The sequence below is a fragment of the Argopecten irradians genome, chromosome 11 (genome assembly GCF_041381155.1).
Source record: "Argopecten irradians isolate NY chromosome 11, Ai_NY, whole genome shotgun sequence".
In the NCBI taxonomy this organism is placed as follows: domain Eukaryota; kingdom Metazoa; phylum Mollusca; class Bivalvia; order Pectinida; family Pectinidae; genus Argopecten; species Argopecten irradians.
In genome coordinates this window covers 35543991-35567495 of record NC_091144.1, presented here as the reverse complement: position 1 = coordinate 35567495, position 23505 = coordinate 35543991, and the positions used below count along the sequence as shown (strand labels likewise).

General features: G+C 37.8%; 1 protein-coding gene across 1 annotated transcript in view; it reads left to right on the top strand.

Moving 5' to 3' along the window:
* Window positions 1-14951, top strand: part of LOC138335416 (probable JmjC domain-containing histone demethylation protein 2C) — a 74760-nt gene extending 59809 nt beyond the window's left edge. Inside the window, exons 6-7 of the mRNA XM_069284496.1 lie at window positions 10055-10146; window positions 14162-14951. Of these exons, the coding sequence (XP_069140597.1) occupies window positions 10055-10146; window positions 14162-14185 (116 nt within the window). The 3' untranslated portion in view covers window positions 14186-14951. The remainder of the gene's footprint in view (window positions 1-10054; window positions 10147-14161) is intronic.
* Window positions 14952-23505: the final 8554 nt, after the last annotated feature.

Sequence of the window (23505 nt, the reverse complement as noted above, 5' to 3'; positions counted from 1 at the left end):
ATAAAGGTTTAATTTGAAAGCACCGGGGTGTTCTAATCACATCTTCTTTGGTCTGCAATGCAGCTGCAAAGAACATTCATTTTGTTTTCATCGGTAATTTCACAACCTATTCTGGGGTGCTAAGAAAACAATCGTGTCACTTGAGTGTGGCAGGTGCAGAAACAGGTCTATCAGGTCTATCAGACAATCAGATGTAGCTATCATGTCTTCTGTGACTTAGCCAGTCCATCTAGACTTCATCTCAGAGAAAATGAATTTTCAAATTGGACTTTCTCTTCAAACTACATCATTGTTCTGTGTTGGTGTGACATTGTGTATTGACCTTTTAAGCACAGTATAATTTGCACAGTAATTAACTCATTCACCCCTGAAGACACATTTAGGCTCTTCTAAATCAAAGATTAGACCAGTCCACTCTGACATTTCAGGGGTGAATGACTTTATACAAGAAGTGACATTGTTGTTGGCGTGGTGGCAGCTGACCTGAGTGATGTATATCCACCCTGGACTGGTATTCCTTGTAATCCTAAGACCAAGTTGAATTGATTTTCTGTATCAGACCATTTATTTTGTTGTTCTGTGAGGCTGATGTGCAAGAGCTATTGATTTTCAGTCTGCCTGCTTGTGGCCCATAAAGCCCATCGTTTGTTACAGAGTTATGTCTGCTGCAGTGACAGAGGCCCCTGGGGGTTAGGGGCACCAATGTCTGCTGCAGTGACAGAGGCCCCTGGGGGTTAGGGGCACCAATGTCTGCTGCAGTGACAGAGGCCCCTGGGGGTTAGGGGCACCAATGTCTGCTGCAGTGACAGAGGCCCCTGGGGGTTAGGGGCACCAATGTCTGCTGCAGTGACAGAGGCCCCTGGGGGTTAGGGGCACCAATGTCTGCTGCAGTGACAGAGGCCCCTGGGGGTTAGGGGCACCAATGTCTGCTGCAGTGACAGAGGCCCCTGGGGGTTAGGGGCACCAATGTCTGCTGCAGTGACAGAGGCCCCTGGGGGTGAGGGCATTAATGTCTGCTGCAATGACTGGAGTCCCTGGGGGTTAGGGGCAACTATTTCTGCTGCAATGACTAGGGCCCTTGGGGTTAGGGGCACCAATGTCTGCTGCAATGACTGGCACCTCTGGGGGTTAGGGGCACCAATTTCTGCTGCAATGGCTGCCCCTGGGGTTACCTGTCACTACAGAGGAAAGAGCCACCAAGATTAGGCAGGATATACCAAATAATGGGATTGGAATGGCAAGAAGTCTACAGGGAAATACACAAATCTTTACATAAAAAAACTGAGTTGAATTGTAAATTGCTCTCTTGTAAGGCATTAATGGGATTGTGGAGAAATGATGCAATTATACGTAGAGAAAATGTCAAGACACTTTTTGTGTAAATCGAATGAGGAAGAAGGTTAACACAACCAGATATTGCCGGAAATTTTCATGGGGAGTATGATATTTGTGTGTAAGGGTACGACTCATTTGGGGATGGTAGGATCACAGTTCAGAGTAATGGAATAATAAAAAGTGAAATTTAAAAAGAATATAACATTTTAGGACCTCATTAAAATGAAGGGATATTCTGTGATTTTAGTTTGAATAATACAAACTGGTATTAGGAGCCGGTGAGCGAATACGACGTAATCTGAATTATTGGTAGTTATAATAAATTGTCTTAGTGTAAAGTGAGGTGAATGGAAAGGTTGTGTTTACCATTCGTTAAGAGTGGGTGGAGATGTTTATCTTAAGTACACCATACACATCAATTTACATAACTAAAATCATTTAAAATCTTCAACTATCGATAACCTTTTTCATTAGTGTAAATGAATGATGACAGTTTAAGAACGCGGGTGAATCATCGTACTGTAGCTATATAGGGGTTGTTGTGTACTTTAGGACCCGTCTGTGTACAGGAGTCTAGGCCCTGGTTGGTAGGTGTTGTTCTCTGTGTATTTACACAAGCCTCTCTACTTATTGATAAATCATGTTCAGGTCAACATGCCATCTTAGACACCTAGAACTGTGGATAATTTGCATTTATATCTCCTCCACATGTGTGTTTTAGGGAAAGCTTGTCACAGCCATGTGCATTCCATGTGAACACCACAAGCTTCTGTTTCTGTTACCGTACTTATCCACCGATGTACTCCATGTCTAAATCGATAAAGCAGTACTACCAGTAATACATAAGATGATGTTTCATGCATTAGTTCATTCATTATTTTACATTATTTTAAAATGTTGGCCAGCTTTTCTTGATATGGAAACATTGGATTTTGTAATTTCACAATTTCACCTCTTCAATGGCATTCTCGAATGCTTTTATAAATAGATTTCTATTTGGAAGTAGTTTCACATTCTTGAAAATGGGAGATAATAGATATTTTGGCCTGTAGTAGAACTCTAGGAATTAGCACTTCATCAAGAATTTATGGATATGTGGTCAGATCATGGCCACCTTGCAGAAAATCTAGGTGATAAACTGTTCCATTGGTATATTGTACATCTGCTGCTTTAAGTAGGGTGGTAAGTACTATATATAAGGGACTATATTAAGCCTGGTAATTGTTGGGGGGTGTAAATTGTGATGCAAAGTTGATAATTGTTGTGCTATTAAACTTAATGGTGTGATATAGAGCTAAACCCTGTATTGAACCTCATCATTGGCATCTGTCTGTTCAGTACCATTAATGATTTGTCATGTAGGAGAAAGTCGAACTTGGGGTGACACGGGGGTCTTCCTGATCTTGTCAAAAAATCGATAGTCCGGCCTGTTGTTGGAAGTAAGAAGGTTGACTGAACACTGTGTTGGTAACCTTTAGCCTCAATAACCATCACAACGCCACATATTTGTCTGGCTGGATAATTCAATAACCAGCTATCGACTGCCTACATTCTCCTACAGATAGAAAATCTAATAAACCTCTTCTGTTTCATCACTCCATACTTCTTGTCAATGGTCTTGTATCAAATTTTGCTTTGTTTCTGTACAATAGCTAAGTTTACTTTTACAGTTTCATTTCTGTTTCATTTCTGCGGCACGTCTGCTATGCCGTATATTTATTGTTACTGATAGCCTTGCTACAATTAGAAACATGTTTACCGAGTTATCTAACTGATGCATCATGCATTCAATTCAAAAACATACTGAGAGCAGCAATAACATTCGGTTATTTTTAACATCAACTTCCGGTCGTTTTTCTCGAGAGTAATAATTTTGATGTTCATTGCTCAAATAAATTGATAGGGAGTTGGATTATGCCCTACCCAAACTGATAAAATTTCCCTGACATTGCTTTAACTCATCTTTATCATATAAGTGAAGCATACAGAAAATCTTTGTTTGCTTAGAACATATCCATTGGTCCATGATGCCTCTCTGAAAAGATGAAACTTGTATTGGCAGATGTTGGCCCTATTGTTGATGTTTACGTTTGCCTTGATCTTTTCTTGTTGCCTCTTCTGATGTCAATGTTTACCTGACGTTTATTTGTTGCCTCTTCTGATGTCAATGTTTACCTGACGTTTATTTGTTGCCCCTATCTCCAGATGCCAATGTTTACCTGACGTTTATTTGTTGCCCCTATCTCCAGATGCCAATGTTTACCTGACGTTTATTTGTTGCCCCTATCTCCAGATGCCAATGTTTATCTGACATTTATTTGTTGCCCCTTCTGATGTCAATGTTAACCTGATGTTTATTTGTTGCCCCTATCTCCAGATGCCAATGTTTACCTGACGTTTATTTGTTGCCCCTATCGTTTATTTGTTGCCCCTATATCCAGATGGCAATGTATACCTGACGTTTATTTGTTGCCCCTATCTGCAGATGCCAATGTTTACCTGACATTTATCTGTTGCCCCTTTTGATGTCAATGTTAACTGACGTTGATTTGTTGCCCCTATCTCCAAATGCCAATGTTTACATGACTTTTATTTGTTGCCCATATCTCCAGATGTCAATGTTTACCTGACGTTTATTTGTTGTCCCTATCTCCACATGTCAATGTTTACCTGACGTTTATTTGTTGCCCCTATCTGCAGATGCCAATGTTTACCTGACATTTATCTGTTGCCCCTTTTGATGTCAATGTTAACTGACGTTGATTTGTTGCCCCTATCTCCAAATGCCAATGTTTACATGACTTTTATTTGTTGCCCATATCTCCAGATGTCAATGTTTACCTGACGTTTATTTGTTGTCCCTATCTCCACATGTCAATGTTTACCTGACGTTTATTTGTTGCCTCTTCTGATGTCAATGTTTACCTGACGTTTATTTGTTGCCCCTATCTCCAGATGCCAATATTTACCTGACATTTATCTGTTGCCCCTTTTGATGTCAATGTTAGCTGACGTTGATTTGTTGCCCCTATCTCCAGATGCCAATGTTTAACTGACGTTTATTTGTTTCCCCTATATCCAGATGCCAATGTTTAACTGACGTTTATTTGTTGCCCCTATCTCCAGATGCCAATGTTTAATTGACATTTATTTGTTGCCCCTTCTGATGTCAATGTTAACCTGACGTTTATTTGTTGCCCCTATCTCCAGATGCCAATGTTTACCTGACGTTTATTTGTTGCCCCTATCGTTTATTTGTTGCCCCTTCTGATGTCAATGTTTAACTGACATTTATTTGTTGCCCCTGACATTTATTTGTTGCCCCTATCTCCAGATGCCAATGTTTACCTGACGTTTATTTGTTGCCCCTATCTCCAGATGCCAATGTTTACCTGATGTTTATTTGATGCCCCTTCTGATGTCCCTACTGACTTATCAACCATACCTTCATCTGCTGATCTGTGCTTCGTCATTCTCTTGCTCTACATTACATTGCAGTGGAAGTGATAAAGAATTGAATTGGAGATTACATCACTGTTTTCTTACATCTTGATAAAAACTCTGAATGCATGTGTGAGCTAAGGCTAAGAGATATATCACCTGTGTTGTCTGTGTCAGATTAAACAGGTATGTTTGGTGTGTGCCTCGTCTATATAGATCATGTTGATAACTACCAATAAAGATCCAATGATAACCATCCCATGTGCTGAATATTGTAACTTATATACCATTTGAAAAGGCAATCATGCAATTCTCTCATCACCGCTTTCTGCCTCAGCCGCGCAGTCTTCGCTGGTGCCAGCCTCCTATTTCATACATATTTCAACAAGTCATTAAAGCAAGTTGATTAACAGTGTAGAATAATTAGAAATCAATCCAGTAGTGTGTTGTATTTTGTGCCATTTGTCAGAGTTTAGCTGGGTTTTCAAGGCTGAGATGAAACATAGGATGATTTGTGTTGATGAATCCGAGGGATGGTTGCGGGGACTCGACCAACCTTGAACTACTTCCACTTATTCAACATGCAACCTCACATAAAAACAAGATATTTATAGCCATTGTTTTTCTAATTCTCCAAACAATCAATTTAGGTTATTGTTTTAGTAATGAAAAAACAAATATTGTGAATTTGCTGCATATGATAGCATCATTAGAATCCTTGTCTGCTTTTATATGCAAGTATCTGTATTATAATGTGGCTCTATTCAGGAACCTGTACTACAGAGAGACATTATTCAGAAGAATAACTATCTATCTTCTCCTGGAGTCGTTTGCTGCCTGCAATAAGTTTTAAGTTCGGTGGTATCAGTGGAGGCTTGAATAATGTAATCTGTAGGAGTATTATAGAGCTGGTGGTGGTAAGATCCCTTCTCACACACAACAGGAACATTATTTCAATCCAGCAGAATTTGCATATATTTTAGAAAAGAGACCTTGGCAAGGCTAAATTGTAAAAAAAATCCCCCCCTCCCCGCCCGATCCTATCAGCCAGTTAGCAAAGATGTATACACGCATGAAATGTCTGCAGTGAACATCTTCTGATTACTCACAGATGTTATCATAAATCTAAAATATTGGTATAAAAAACTTGATGAGTATCTAGGAAGGATTGTGAATATGTAGACGCAGTGATTTGATGTGCAGGCTTGAGAAGATGTATCCCGAGAGCAATAGAGATAAGGTCTGATAGGGATTCCAATTATCTAGTTTACTGAAGATGCCAAGCTCTATCTTCTGTAATGTTACAGAAATTTCAGCTCCATGGTTAGCTATTTTTGGAATTAGAAAAAAATATACCTAGGTCGCAAACAAATTCTGAAGTTGGTGAAATTAACTTAGCCATATTGTATTTATGCATCTACCATGGTGTGCTGGGTATACCTGGCTAATGTTATTATACATGATATGAAGCAGCTGAGTCGTGGTCTTATTTTAACTATCAGAATTATTTTGATAGGCTTTAATAGACTGGCTATGATTTGTATCGTCTGAATGAGGATCTGCATAATGGAAAGAATTATAGATACATTCTTCTAATCCAATATGAAGTATTTCAAATTTTGTTAGCATATGTCCTCTGTTGAAATCCCTTGATGGGCTATAGTAATCAGATATATTTCCTATAAATATAGATATCTAACTTAGGCAACAAGGTTTTGTTTGACACGCTTGTTGTGTCTGTAGACCACTACAAATGGCATCAAGGATTTGTTAGACACACTTGTTGTCTCTTGTCTGTCGACCTTTACAAATGGCATCAAGGATTTGTTTGACACACTTGTTGTGTCTGTAGACCACTACAAATGGCATCAAGGCTTGTTCAAACAGACTTGTTGTCTGTAGACCACTACAAATGGCATCAAGGATTTGTTTGACACACTTGTTGTGTCTTAGACCACTATAAATGGCATCAAAGTTTGTTACCTCTACAAATGGCATCAAGGCTTGTTCAAACAAACTTGTTGTCTGTAGACCATTAAAAATGGCATCAAGGCTTTGTTTGACACGCTTGTGTCTGTAGACCACTACAAATCACTACAAATGGCATCAAGGCTTGTTCAGACAGACTTGTTGTCTGTAGACCATCCAGCTTTTGTATTGATCAGAATTTCCTTGTCTCCAGTTCCCATACTGTCCTCATTAACAGACATGGTCCTGCTGGTCTTCCTTATCAGTTATTCACATAGGGTGCTGATTGGGAATTTTAATTAGACACTTGTACATTTGTCCCATTAGAATTCTTTTGAAAGTCATTTGTTAATTTGATTTTTTTCCTGGGCTAATTACTGTTTCCCATTAACTAATGCATACAGTCGTAGAGTTGTAGTCTTCCAACAGAAAGGGCATCGCTCCAAACAGTATGTCTGCTGTTGCCAGAACAGTGTTGGATGTACCTACATATTGGGTACGATTCCATTGCAAAGTTAAAAGAGGGAGGCATGAAATTGCTTTGTTTCTTTGCACTGTGATTCAGGATTTAGAAAAAAAAAACACAAAAAAAAGATTTAACGAAAACATGTCAGTGATGTTGTGAAAGAATGAGCAGTGTCTTTTGCTGTATCCATCCGTCCTGAAATCTCAGATGCGTGTTTTGCAACCACACTACAGAACAGGTAGCAGGATGTCTACCCTCTGGTTACACTAATCAGGTTGACATGCCTTGTTCAGTTTCAGAGCTAGGTGAAAATAAATCAGTGTGATAACAATTAATAGGAGGAGGTGGGGATTAGAATAACTGAGATGTGTGAGAAACTTCCCAGCATCCTCCTGTGGAGTTATTGATTTACTGGGCACCAGATGTACTTTTAGACTACCTACAGTGACCTTTCTAGATTTGTATATGACAGCTGATATAATCCTTATCAGTTATAGGCTGTTTACATTGATTTTATAGTGCCATAAGGTCCTCTTGGAAATTTACAACAAAAACACAGGCTTTAATATTCAGTATATTTTCATCCAAAGTAAATAAAGTTTGTAAACAACATAAAAAAAGATTGTAAAAAATGCAGAAATTATTTTGATTTGTACTCAGAACTCACTTATTTAATGCTTTTGGTGTGGTAAATCTAGGCTTAAACTCCAGTAAAGTTCAAATCATAATTTTTTAGCTTATTTCTTGACAAATCAGCATTTAAGTATTGTAATTATGATTGTATGGTGAAATTAGTGATTTATATGTTGCTATGGTTACAAAAATGAAATGATTTATTGACTGCCCCTCCATTTAGCTTTTGTCACATTCCATTAACAGAAAACATGAATGACTTTAGCAGTGAGTGTTTTATAATGTAGGACTTCCTCTCCTGGGTCATGTTTGAATTGTACCATCAGGTGGCCATCATAGTATGCCCAGTATATTTTGATTTCCCCTGAACATCATAGTGTTCGAATGGTACCATCATTGATGATGGGCCTCATAGTTCTATATTCACCATGCTATATCCATTTTGATTTCCCCTGAATGTTATGGGTGGTCCCATGTGGTGTATGATTGTGACATAAGTTTTGATTGGAGAGAGCCTGGTATTGATTGGCTGAGACACACTGGGGGTCTAATGTGGACTGTGTCACAGGTCATTAGTGTTGACATGGCCAGACATCATCCTTTACCAGCTCTGAGGAAATCTATATTGGGCAATACAATTACAGATATGTTTACAGGCGATACACTGTGGTGTTAGGGTGAGGGGGTAAGATAGAATAACAGGTTCGTATATTGTGATGTTGTGATGATAGGGAGAGGGGGTAAGATAGAATAACAGGCTTGTACATTGTGATGTTGTTATGTTAGGGTGAGGGTAAAGATAGGTGCTCAAGATAAGTTGACAGGCTGTACACTCTGATGTTGTGATGATAGAGTGAGGGGGTAAGATAGATTTACAGGCTGTACACTGTGATATTAGAGGGAGGGGGTTAAGTTAGATTTACATTGGGGGAGGAGTAAGATAGATTTACGTAGGGGGAGGAGTAAGATAAATTTACAGGTTTTACACTGTGATGTTAGAGTTAAGATAGCTTTACAGGCTATATACTGTGATGTTGGGGGAGGGGTAAGATAGATTCACAGGCTGTATACTGTGATGTTGGGGGAGGGGTAAGATAGAATTGCAGGCTGTATGCTGTGGTGTAAGGGGGAGGGGTAAGATAGATTCACAGGCTGTATACTGTGATGTTGGGGAAGGTGGTAAGATAGAATTGCAGGCTGTATGCTGTGGTGTAAGGGGGAGGGGTAAGATAGATTTACAGGCGGTATACTGTGATGTTGGGGAAGGGGGTAAGATAGATTCACAGGCTGTATACTGTGGTGTAAGGGGGAGGGGTAAGATAGATTTACAAGCTGTATACTGTGATGTTTGGGGAGAGGGTAAGGTAGATTGATAGGCTGTATACTGTGGTGTTGGGGAAAGGGTAAGAAAGATTTACAGGCTGTATACTGTGATGTTGGGGAAGGTGGTAAGATAGATTTGCAGGCTGTATGCTGTGGTGTAAGGGGGAGGGGTAAGATAGATTGACAGGCTGTATACTGTGGTGTTGGGGAAAGGGTAAGAAAGATTTACAGGCTGTATACTGTGATGTTGGGGAAGGTGGTAAGATAGATTTGCAGGCTGTATGCTGTGGTGTAAGGGGGAGGGGTAAGATAGATTTACAGGCTGCATACTGTGATGTTGGGGGAGGGGGTAAGATAGATTTACAAGCTGTATACTGTGATGTTGGGGGAGGGGGTAAGGTAGATTGATAGGCTGTACAATTCAGGGTTGCCTGGGTACAGACTGTGCACTCTAGTATTTAGTACAGCTAATAGACAATGTGGTCGTGTAATAAGCTGGTAGGGTAAATCATCAATATTTATGTGTAGGTCTATGACTGGGTTTGCCTCGGATCATTATGATGATGTAGCATCTGTTTGGAGGTGACAGTAATGGCCGACAATCAGCTCCATTAGAAAGAGGATATTCAGCTGGTGTTGGTGGTTTTAAAACCTGTGTGAGATATCAGAGCTGTAGTGGAGGTGACCTACATTCAGCTGTACAGTGGCTGCCATGTTGTTGTCTGTAAACAGCCTGTGGCAAGTCAGGAGCTGGCGGTTCACACTTTTACACCTGCAGTCTGACTATAGCCTAGCTTATATACAAGCTCTGTGTTAGAGATCAGCCAGGACTATTATAACATATATTATTGTACTGTATTGTTGACCGACTGTGTGGTGTATTTTCAGTGGTAGATTCTATATTACGTGGAGTGGAAGTGGGCATTGGACCAAGGCGCACAAGACAAACCAATAAGGATAAAGATCTCCAGTCCACCTCGGTAAGTGTCTCAATCTTTACTCAAACTCTGTATGTTTTGTATGTATTACCCGAGTCAATGTGTGAATTATACAGTGGATATTTTCATTGTTGTTGTTTTCTTGTATCTTTTGGTAAACGCTGTCGACTGAAATGAGGTCAACATAAAATGGATATTAGATTGATTGTAAAACTCATTCAGTATATTAATGTTCTACTACTCTCTTCGACGAAATATGAATTGATAAATATTCGTGTTTTCTGGGTAATAAAAACAAAACATACACAGTGATTAATAACTATTCATGCATTTTAATGTCGCAGTATTATATATTATTTGAAGTTTAATCTGATCAGAGTTTGATGTTTTATACACATGTTGGTTTGCTTTGTTTATCGGTGAGAGGAGTGGTATATATAGGTTTATACTATACACACCAGACGAGTGTACTGACATTGTACTAAACAATACTCTGTCCCCTGATTGTACTTTGAACTACCACACACAAGACTACTGATTACACAGCAATAGTGGTACCAGCTGTTTATTAACAAGTAATTGTATTACGCATAGACACTATATTCCCCCTATTTCATTGTGTGCTCAGAATTAATTTCGTTACTTATAGATTCTCCGTCCCTGGTACTTTATTGTGTAACCAAGCTGGGGAAAAAACGACACGGATCAATAAAATATGTTACAATCTGTCAAGTTGACAGGGAAAATTGCTAAGTCAGGATCAATAAAATGAGTTTATGTAAAAGTTGATGTGTGGCTTGTCTAGATCAATATTTTTGTGGATCAATACATTTCTGTTTCCTTCCGTAACAATTTGTCGCTCTCCTCCACATCTGACCTTTGTTTCCTAGTTAATCTGACCCCTTGTTAATCTGACCTTTTGTTAATCTGACCCCTTTTCTCTATAGTCCATGGACAATTAAACAAAAATCTTTTTATTGCCCCACTTCCTATTTAAGAATATGTTATGTATTTAGTCTGTTTTCTTGAAAAACACTCCTAAATGCTGCTGATTCTTATTGCCTGGTCTGCAACAGTACCACTTTTGCATAGTACTTTTGGTTGCCTTTGGCTCCCAGCAACAGTTTCTCTGGTCTTCCCAGCTACCCAGGGTCAAAGATTTGATTGTTCCCTTAGTACTCATAAAACAATTGTATACAATATGCTTAGCTTAACTCTGTCATTTCATGCAATTTACCTCTTTCTTGGTCTGCTACCCAAAGACAAAAAGTTGTTGAACCTTTTTCAGACAGAATTTGCCGGTACAGCTTTCCCAGACTCCATTTCTATGATGCTACAAACATCAAAAATTTAATGTTACAAACAACAAATCCTCTATCTATGGTGTCATAAACTTTGTCTATATACCATATTGCTATGTACTCTATGTACTAAATATGTTTACTGTGTATCGGTTGAAAGAGCAAACATTGTCTGTTTTCTGTTAAATATTGATCATGTGAAATATTTATTGCAGTGAAATATTGATGTATATCTAGAGCAAATAGCTCAAACACCCAGTGTTGTGTGCTAGGCCCAATAAATTCCGCTGAATAAATCACCTACTGAAGTCAATTTATTCCTAGTTCTTAGGGACTAACACTTAACAACAACAGGTCTATAAATTCAATGGTTACCTCATTGTATTGTGAAATTGTAAATGTAAAACTTTTGTGCCTCAATGAATGTAAAATGTTTTAGGCAAATGTCATGACATGTAAGAACTTTCTCATTGTTAAACTTCAGTAGAAAATGCAGCAAATTTCTAATTTCTTTGTGTGTAAACCGGAACCCTATTGTGAGATGTGAAGGTTGGAGATATTTTGGACTGACCTTGACCTTAACCAGACAGCTGTAGGATGTTTGTCACAGTAATGGCGCCCTGGAGATATGACCTGCCCTGGGCCCCCTAACAGTTCACACATACTAACACATCAGTCATCCTGCCAGCTCACCCCAGGTCATCTAAACTGACCACTGCCCAGAAACCATGACCTAAATCTATTGGTCAGTAGTCCTGTTACACATTACAGCAGGCTAATCTGGTTCAAATCTGTGGTCAGTACTGACATGACAGATGTACTTATTCACCTTATAGATCTAGATCATCTTCAGGGGGGAAGGGGTGGGCAATTGGTACATGGAACTATTCATACCAGGATTTCTAAAAGGCAAGGAAATAGGGAGAAACCAAAGATTTTGTTTGCAGCAAGGGAAGGTGATCGAGAGAAGTGTACAGAAAGCAATGTAAAAATATTCACCAAATGGACCAATGCCAGACAATATGCTGTGGTAGGGTGCAAATAGCCGACATTGAAACACAGTCAAATTGTCCTTTTATGCCTGTGGAGGTTTTGTCTTTATGTGTTGTAAAGACCAATATTTACATTTTCACTTCGCTCCGCCTCAATGAAACTAGTAAACTCCGATCACTTCATTTCCCAATGAAGATGCTTGGTCACGCGCTGACCTCTGACCGGCGTGAGAATACATTTTGACATTGTTTACATTTATAACCTAGTTTTACGCCGCTTCAGTTTTGAATGAACTTTCTGGGATGTGGCCTATCGCTGTACATTTAGAAACACAGACAGAAATGTTTGATAAAATGATATTAGAAATTGTTGGTAATATGATATTACAGATATTTTACACGTATTTTGAAGAAACGATGACTTAAGCTCAAGCCCCGGAAAATGCTGAACTTAGGCTACTGAGCGCAGCGATGTTCATCACTCATCGAAGTAGGCATAATCGAACGCAAATAGTTAGGATAATATGTACAATATATAGATCTATATGTGAAACGGTGACATACATGTAAGATTAGAAACGATAGATTCCATAAAAATACGCTCAAATACCAAACAGGCTGATTTCAGTGACATAAGCCTAACGAAACGATTCTGCGAGTGTCAAAACCCACGGCATTCGAGGGTCGTTGGAAAACACCAACATTTCAAATAAATGTTTCTCTACTTACTTTATACAGAATTTTAATCCTAAAACTCCAGTTGACAGAGAAGTTATCACATTTCAAGAATAACACACAAGTCTTCCAGTGATCTGCGACTAAATCCCACATTTTAACAAGTTTTATTGAGCCCCTGAAGCATGGTTCTTGGGACCGCATCGCATACCATAGACACAGGGGTTGGATTTCACAATCAGGTTTAGTTAATAACATTTAACTGCCAGCTACAAACAATTACCAGACGGAAATACAACATTTAGGTACATTCCATAACAATCGCAATTGATTTTTAAAAGATTTGATTATGTTTAGATACCAACTATTCAGCATTTTCACCACAATCGTCATTTTCTTCAAAACCGGACCCCTGCTAAATCGAGCAACCGGATTACACGTTGACTGCACTGCTAGTACTGCGCAGTATTTTTTTATTTGAAGCTACATGATCATGTTTTTATGATACAATTTAAAGCCATTAATTCCTGTACATAAAAACAATATTTCAAAATCGCCTTTTTTAATTGTAACAACGCGCAAAGAATGAAGTTATTTTTCGGAACTACATTTTATGTTGCCTTGGTGACGAAAAGAACTGACTGGCGGCTGTTCCGTAGCTGTACATACATGTACGATAACTGATACAATGTTGCAAATTGTATAATAATCTTATACCGAATACATATAATTTGACTTTTTTCAAAAGCGGGATATTTAAATTGGTTAACGTAAATATAAGGATTGATTATCAATTTTGTTGCTTGCATTGACTGATGAAGAAAGTTAATCTCGTGCAAATGTTACATGAACTGCTTCGCAGTTCACTTCATTTGCACGAGATTAACTTTCTTCATCAGTCAATGCAAGCAACAAAATTGACAATCAATCCTTAATTGGGGATTCTTGCATCAACAAAAAGTGAATAGAAAATACAACAAATAACACAAGTCATGTAGTCTAAATAATAAATCTTTCTGATGTAGGTATGAATGATCAAGTTGGTTTTCGCTTGACTGCTTAAATATTATTGGTTTTCATCCCACACAGGCTGTTCTATTCTACATAACATAGAAGAAGCCAATGCATGGCCAGGGCAGACAGATCTGTGTGATGTGGCCAATGTCACCGTGAATAGGGCCCTGCTGGCTCTGACAACCTTTACACAGATCTGTATTGGACAGTGTGAATGGCAACCATTGAATGTATGAAGGACTGTATCCTGGGTGATTCAATAAAATCAGCCTTCAGGATATATTTGGCTTTTATTATGATTTTATCTGACAGAAGCCAATATCCTAAACAGAATCATTCTTTTCATTTAGAAATAGGCCAACAAATTACATCATTGTCCTTGGTTTTCAAAGAGCATTGGTGACAGGGATAGATTACTGACATTCCTCCCTCCAATCTCTGAATCACAGGTTATAATTGGGAAAAGGTCAGCGATTTTCCCCTAGAACTACGGTTTTCTACCCCCACGAAAATCTGCTTTGTCCTTATGTGACCACATTAAAACATAAAATATCTAAACAACAGTAAGGGGCGACCATTGACAATAGTATGAGCCAAACGCCTATGTGGCAGGACGAATAAGGTAGCATGTTCAGGAATCAGCTATGTCATCTGAATGATGGTTGACCCTGGGGAAAACATCAGCCAGAGGCCTACTAAGGTTTAAAGAGTGGCATGCATAAGGATGTATAAAGAGTTTTATGGACTACTATATGGTGACGGATCCACATGTTGACGGTCATAACAAGATGACTAGTGCGAGGCCAGCATTTCTCCCTCTCTATGATAAAAACTAACATCAGGACTACTGGCTATTGTTTGACCTTGACCATGTTTCTTAAATAAAAATCTGATAGTATGGCATTAACATCTTTTGATTTCATGTATTTCTTTAACAAGATATTTTGGAATAAATTTGTGCCAGTGGTTTGATCTGTCACATTCATGGCTGCTAAAAAGCAAAAATGTCATTTTAAAACAGGTTTTTTGTCCTAAAACAAATCTTTAATGTATTGTTAAAGCATTGATTGCCTTCAACAAAAAGGTTTGCTTTGGCAACAAAGAAATTCAACAAACAGTACTATAGGATGTTTTAGGATAACTAGTTTTAGACGTACAATGATCATGGAATCAATATTAACAATAAATACAATTCTCTGAACAGCAAAAAACAAAGGAATAAAGCCTTATTTGTGGCAATGCTTAAAACCACAACAAATGGTCTAAACACTGTAACAGGTTGGTAAATTTTTTGGTGATTTGGGTGAAATGGTAAACATATTGGTGAATGGTCTAAACACTGTATTCAGATTGGTAAATATATTGGTGAGTTGGGTGAATTGGTAAACATATTGGTGAGTGAGTTGGGCCCAGTATTTGCCTGACTGACTGTTGATGGTGTGTAGTTGTAGCTGGTAATACATAATACTTAGTAATACCTTCTGACTTGGTACACAGCCATACACACATATAGAACCTAATGCCTCTAACATGATTTATGATTCAGGCCACCTGATCCTGTCGAAATGTATGTAATTATTCTACCAGAGCTACACACAGCCGCACATGACTTTCATGGACGGCATATTTGATAGCGGGGTCTGTATTCTGTGAAGATAAACCCCAGAGCAGGCCTAACCCTGTGGTTGTATTTATAATAAGACTTGGGTGTTTTGTTGTAGTCCTGAACTCAAGGTACACTAATTATACACCCTTCCCAATTTTACATATTACAGTAGATGGACATGTAATGTGATAATCGTGGGCCTTATCAGATGAGGGTTGTCTGTGTTATCTCTTTGTGTAGATCGATGACACAGTTTGTGTAGATACATGGCTGGTGTATCCAGCTTTACAGCACACACAGAAAGGCGATGTATGACTCATCCACAAGGTGAAGGTCGTACAACATTAACATAGGTATATATGCTCAACTCCTTTCAAAACACTGTCTGTCAGCTTTCAAGGGCCTGTCTTGAATTAATGCCTTTATCTGCCAAGCATTGAGCAGCTAAGCTACAAATATAGTTCACTTTTATCAGGCTTGAAGCAATAGCTTGCCAGAACATTAATCATTCTGAAATTCATTATAGTCTCTCATAAAGGCTGTCAGCGCAACTCAGGAAGGCTTTCCTGCCGGCCCGGCAGTGAAGAAACTATCTGTCACCATGGCTGGCAAATAGAAATGTTTGTTGATGTGCTGGGCCTCATTGAGAGAAAGACAGTTTTGTTGACAACTGAAACATTTCAGACATTAAAAGTCACCAGTTACATGTTACTTGTATTTTTTGAAATTATTTGTGATAAATGACATCACCAGTGTTCCATGCCTTCCCTTCACAAATTACAGTGACAAAATAAAAATATTCTATGTAGTTTGTAATTGTTTGTAGTGTTGTTAAAGCCAGGTATAGGCTTGTAAGCCGGGCTCACCTGTACAAGATTTATCTGTGATTGGCAGAACAAAGGAAGTACTCTGTCACTGCGCCAGGCTAGTACAGGTTAGTTTGAAGGTCATCGCACTAGATCCGGTTTGTGTGGAGATGTGTGGTTTTAGGTTCTGACAAACCAGGTGTATTTGTGTTTCTTGTAATGTTCTTCTAAGGTGTGGTGATATAGGACACGGGCAGATACCAAGTTATACACCACATGTCTGCTAATAAGCCCCCCCCCTACAATCTTGTACAAGTAACTGTTTACATACAAGTTCTTTGTTAAACCTTTAATTGCCTTTTACTATTCATATTAGTCATTTCACAATCATACACCCACATCATACATACTTTCCAGCAGATGACATGGATGTGGTGCAATGGTGTAAGCCACAGGTATGTTTGGCTAGGTTATTGGGTGTTGGATATTGAGTTCGAGACCTGGATAGGCCACATGTTAAAAAATTGTCTTCTTCCTCTGTTGTGATTCTGATATATTATTTTCAATAATTGCTTTCTCAGGTATTTTAGCTATGCTATAACTGACAGAGTACTGGAATGCTGATGTAGATATTCCTCTAAGTAACCCTGCAGAGGTTACATAGTGTGAACACCCCATCTTACTGGTCACATGGGGAGGTGGGCCTGATAACAAAAGGTACAACAGGTTATCAAGTTGTGATAAGGCTGGCAGGCTACATTCCACAAGATCCCTACAACTGGTTGACCTATTTCTCCTATCACCAGCCTGCCAGGCAAGCCTCTTTGTCTACTACTTCAGGAAGAAATAAGGCTACTTGATATATAGTGTCAGCTGCCCTCCCTAGAGCAGGGGTCAGAAGGACTGTGTCTTTGTAGTACATTCTCATTCCTGTCTGAGAACAACTCTCATAGTGGGTAAACAATTACTGAGACATGTTGTTCTGTTATATCCGCTTCATATTACAAACATACTTGTGTTCTGGTAGAATTTCCTGTCTTCGTAGTATATTGCCTAACACACTTTGTATGTTTGTATTGTTGAAAAAATTTTGTAAAATAAATTTGGTTTAATGCAAGGATACTGGATTTTGAAGATTATTGTTTTGTATCCTGAAATATGAGGGTGCCCATCTCTATAGCTTAGAACCTAGGAGTTCAGATGACAATCCTGAGGTAGTCAGGCCATTGTATTTGACCTTTATCGACTGTGTAGCTGGCTGCTGGGCACAGGTGTTGGGAGACCTACACAGACAACTGTTGTGAAGACTTTCTCATGATGCCGCAGACTCCTAATCACATTTAGAGGAATACTTCAGGCAGCGAGGCAAGGGGAATCAAATTAGAGCTGGGAATCAATGAGTGAAGGAAACTACAGTAAAGAACATCACTCTTGTTTTATGTCCATCAGCCAATAACAGTTAGACGTTACTGCGGGTCGTACCTGGTCTCTAACACGTGGTTTGGTTTATTTATTTTTACGTCCTATTAACAGCCAGGGTCATGTAAGGACGTGCCAGGTTTGTTGGTGGAGGAAAGCCGGAGTACCCGGAGAAAAACCACCGACCAGCGGTCAGTACCTGGCAACTGCCCCGCATGGGATTCGAACCCGCATCCCAGAGGTGGAGGGCTTGTGGTAATATGTCGGGACATCTTAACCACTTGGCCACCGCGGCCCCTAAAACTCTAACACAGATCCAGAGGAACTATCAGCGTGAATGATCTTATAATTACTTCTAGAAAAGAACACAAATCTCCACCAAAAATACACCAGTACAATCAAGGGGCTGTATAGTTTATTGTCTGAATGGTAGATTGTATTTCATCGTCAGATACTTGCGATACACAGCACTAACCTATATGTCATCATGCACCTTCCGTCGTCGTGCATAATTTTTTTTTCACTCAAACGACTTCTTCTCAATATCAGAAAGGCCTATGGTACTGATATTTGGTCTGCGGCATGCTAGGAAGAAGGGCTACCGAGTTTGTTCAAATGATTTACTTTGATCTACAATTCAAGGTTACAGGGGTCAAAAAGGTTAAAAAGCTTTAAAGATATGCTGGGATAAAAGGCTTCCAAATTTGTTCAAATGAATGACCTTGACTGCCATTCAATGTCACAGGGGTAAAAAGTTATAACTTTAAACAACTTTTTGGGAATAACTAAGAGGCCTAGAGAACTGACATTGGTTTATTCAAACGAATGACGTTGGCCGCCATTTAAGGTCACTAGGGTCAAATAGTCTAAAATCCTTTTTATAACATCTTGCGAATAACTAAGAGGCCCAGAGAACTGATATTGGGCCTGTGACATTCTAGGATAAAGGGCTACAACGTTCAATGACCTTGACTGCCAGTTTAGGTCATAGGATTCAAATAGGCATAAATATTTAAAACAACTTGTTGTGAATAACTAAGAGGCCTACAAACCTGATATTGGGTCTGTGACATGCTGGGATGAAGGGCTACCAAGTTTGTTCAAATGAATGACCTTGACCTTCATTCAAGGTCAAATAATCAAATTAAAGAGTTCTTTTTATTGCCTGAATTATTGCAATTACTTTTTTTTAAATGCTGTATTGTGCCAATAGTCAGATAGTCATTACGACCCGCATGATCCTTTTGTTATTACTTGCATTTAATTTCTAATCTTGATAACTTTTTAAGTATCTGCCTTTCCTTCTGTGGTTGATCTATACCACTGAGTTCACCCAGAAAGTTTTACATGTAAATTTGAGATATTGCATAAATTTGCTTATCAAACGCTATCAGTAAACAACATTTTAGATAAAAGACATGAAACTTGTGAAAACCAACATCATTATCTGTTATCATACACCATATTAGGAATATACATGTGTCAGATTTGACTTAGTTCTTTAATTGAGTCTTAAGGAAAAGTTAGCTTGTTTCCCTTGTTGTCATTTTCTAGCAAATAGCTTTTAGCTGTACATGTATGTCTCCATGACCTTGTCCTCAAGATCAATAATCAAATAATGTTAAGGATGTACTCCTCTGAGAAGTCAAAATTTTCTTGTATTAAACTTTTTTTTCTCATATAGATTTTTGGAAAGAGGAGTTCATGCCATGAAAGAAAATGAAAGAAAAAGCATATGTCCGTGTGCTCGTTTTTGAGCTACTGTCACTCAAAGATACCTAGTTGACAAAATATTGGATTTTATGGGAATTTTGCCGTTTTGACCATATACACAAGAGATTAAAGCCATAATTTTCTAATGAGGTGTTTGATATGTATTAATGTTTTTATAATTTATTTTCCGGTAGTCTTCTTTTAAAATATACCAGTTTTGATTAATAAGACTAATATTTTTTCGCAGAATAACAACATATGCTACCCCTACCCCTTAATTTTGAGCTACAAAATGCACCATTTTCAGCCATTTTTGCCAAATCTAACCTTTATAGAAAAAGTTCTGGTATTAAACTTTTGTTTATATTTTGCATATCAATAGGGAAAGGGTTGTTCTTTCAAAATCAGGCAGAAAAATGGGGGGTCCGTGTGCTTACTTTTTTGCCCCGCTTGAATATTTGTTATTTTTCAGTATTTTAGAGTAAAAAATCAAAAATGCTCAAATTACCATTAAATGTAAAAATAAAGTGAAAACAGTGGATCATTTCACACATTAATGCTCAGTATTTTTAATAACCACGAACCAAGTAAAGATTTACAGCAAAAATTAGCTTGATACAGCTAAAAATGCTGGTGCAGTGATGTTTTAAGTAAAAACAATTTCAGTAAAAAAAGGTAAAACTTTGACTCTACTCAAAGCGAAAAAAGACACAATTTCAAAATGGCCGCCAAATGGGCCATTTCTTAAAATCCCCGTATAAAAAAAAACTGCTAAAGTTAAAACTGTAATTTTTTGACAAAATTTGCAACTGGCAACTTGCTACAGATATTGATATATTGTATTGTAAAATCTCATAACTTCTTTGATTTTTGTCGAAACGAGACTTCAACGGGACTGAAACCTCAGAAGAATACACCCTTAATTACACTTTTACTTCTCTCTAGGGAGATTATTTGGATAGGAACACATTTTTTTTAAGTTGTAGGTTTCAGTGATTATTGCTACCATCCCAGATTATAATCGGTTGCTTTGCCTGCCATGTTGTTGGGATTTCACATGGTTATAAATAGTCTGTTCACTTTGATTGGCTGGCCAAAACGATTTACATGTCTTGATTGGTTACTTGTTGTTGAAGATTTCATGTGTGTAAGGGGTACCAGTGGGGAAATTAATGCAAACAAATTATCATTAGATAAACCCAGAGAAGTCCAAATGTTTGGTTTTTTTTTTCTGGTTGTCGGACATTATTCTCAGAAATCACACAAGGCGTCGCTACACGTAGTGAATACAAACATTGACGGGAGCGCGTGGAGCATCTACATCACATATACCTAGATATACAGTATAACACTGGTAACCCAAAATGTGTTAATCTTGCCGAAACTTGTTAGAATAACGGCAGAATACTTAATTTTTAACAAGTTTCGGCAGGATTAGCATATGTGCTTTTTTATTCAGTATTAACCCTTTATATTAAGACTTTTCCTCAGAATTCCAATTCGATTAATAAAATTAAGTATTTCTGCCGTAAAATTAAGTATTTTTCTGTCCGCCGTGGGTCGTGACGGCTGACGGCCGAATAACAGAGGGTATCAGTCACAATTACCCAACTTCGTTACGTGCACGGCTATTTATTGCTACATTGTCGGAGGTTGGGAATCGCCAAACTTTTCCGATGCGACGGTGAAATTAACAGATTCGGCGATAGAATTAAGAGTTTCTGCGTTTATATTCAGTGTTTCTGCGTTTATATTCAATGTTTCTGCGCTAATATTAACACATTTCGTCGCTTACATCGAGCGGGCGCGCCGAGCCGTGACGGCCGAGCACACGGCTTACACAGGTAAACTTTACCTTGTGAAACGAGACTTACAGTACGTACAGCCGCCAGCCGATTGTACCTGTAAAATAATTATGTTTACAATTCTCTTTTCCCCTTTAAAAATACATATATCCTCATTATCCTATTCTCCTATCTTGTGTTGTTTTCTTTCCCGCGTCTCGTCATTTGAGCTATGCATTTTGCACCTTTTTTCGGAAGAGTTCCGATACGAGCGGTAACAAATGAATAACTGTCAAGCGGTAACAAATGAATAACTGTCTAGGTTATGTGTAAAATATGTGTATATACACGGGGATTAACTATGACAAACAAATTATGTGTTTGATTATGTGCAATTACATGTATGTATATTCTTCTCACAAATTTGAATTGTTGACGATATTAAAATAAGATCGTTTTCCATAAAATAAATAAATATTTGTTATTTACAGACGTTTTGAAAGATATTTTGCTGTTGCCTTTAATTGTAAAATGCTGATTAAGTGTTATACATAATGATCTGCTTTTCAGGTTTGCTGAATTGATTTGATATACATAAAACGACTGATATCATATTCTGGTAATATTTGATGTACTTTGTTGCATGTAATTCCAGTATTTATTTATTTCTGCGTTTATATTCAATGTTTCTCCGTTTATATTCAATGTTTCTGCGTTTATATTAACACATTTCGTCGCTTACATCGAGCGGGCGCGCGCGCGAGCCGTGACGCAAGGTAAGCCTAGTACTATACATGTATACAGCATATATACGTATACGTTAGATCTACAATTTGAGTTTTTCGAGTAAATGGTTATTCTAGCTTTATGATGTAGATATTTTCAGTTTCAAAACATTCCATTTACACCACTTCAAAAATTCAAACAAGCATATATTTAACTTTAGATTAGATAATCAGTCCAATTTGATAGCGATATCAAAATGATGTTCGGATCAGTCTGGACTGAGATTTAGATAGCATATGATGTAAATTTCAGTGTAATAAAAAAAAAGTATAATGTAACACTATCTTTTTACGAGTAAAATCCCAAAATTTAGCATGAATATATCTAGAATCCGTGTTTTTATTTCATTCAAACTTCTGCTATAACGATATGATGCAAACACGGCACCGTTTTTGAGTAAAAATAAAATGTGGACGGTTATCAGTTATGTGATATTGGAGTTACAGTACCGAACTTATACCGAAAATAATATGTATATCTATATTGTTGCCTTTGAAACTTTATCCATAACGTTTACTAAAAAGCAGAAATACATCAATGGTATTTCTGATATATTTTCCTATATTACAGTTTAAGTGTAGATTTAAATTCATTATTTCAAAATTATACTAAATCCTTAATAGTATATTCATTGTCGACCGTTTTGTATATCATACCGAGATTTAATAGTATGATATATGAACATTTATCGTATAATCCAAAAAGTAACCACATACAGTGTTCAAATGAAAATTGAAATTACTCGTATACAGGCATTAAAAATAGATATAATATCTTGTACCTTTTTAAAAATATGCTAAGTGATATTTAAATAAGTATACATTTGTATTTAGTGTGATAATGTTGTAACCCTTCTTGTATGACTATACATGTACATTAAGATTCGAAACGGTGAAAATACATGCTTAGAATTTTTACTAATACCTTAGAAATTACTGGAGATTGCTATATGCCACGATTCCGTAATTACAGTCTAGACTGGAATAATTTTTAAGGTTAAACCTTTAGTTGAACTAGTTCTTAGAACCATTTTTGTTTCTGAATAAGTCACCTTCCATTTTTGTTTTACCTGCGTACGACATATATATATATGTGTGTATGTAATATGTATTCCTAGGTATGATCAGGTATATTTTATTTCCATTTGCTTTTACATCTTCATTCTAAAAATGGAGGTGACAATAAAAAAACCTAGAGCATAGATGTACGGGGTTTCCATAATTCAAATCACAATCCAATTAACGGATGTCCTAACCTGATTGACAGTAAGACAATAGCAAATACCCGATATAGTCCACCGGCTGT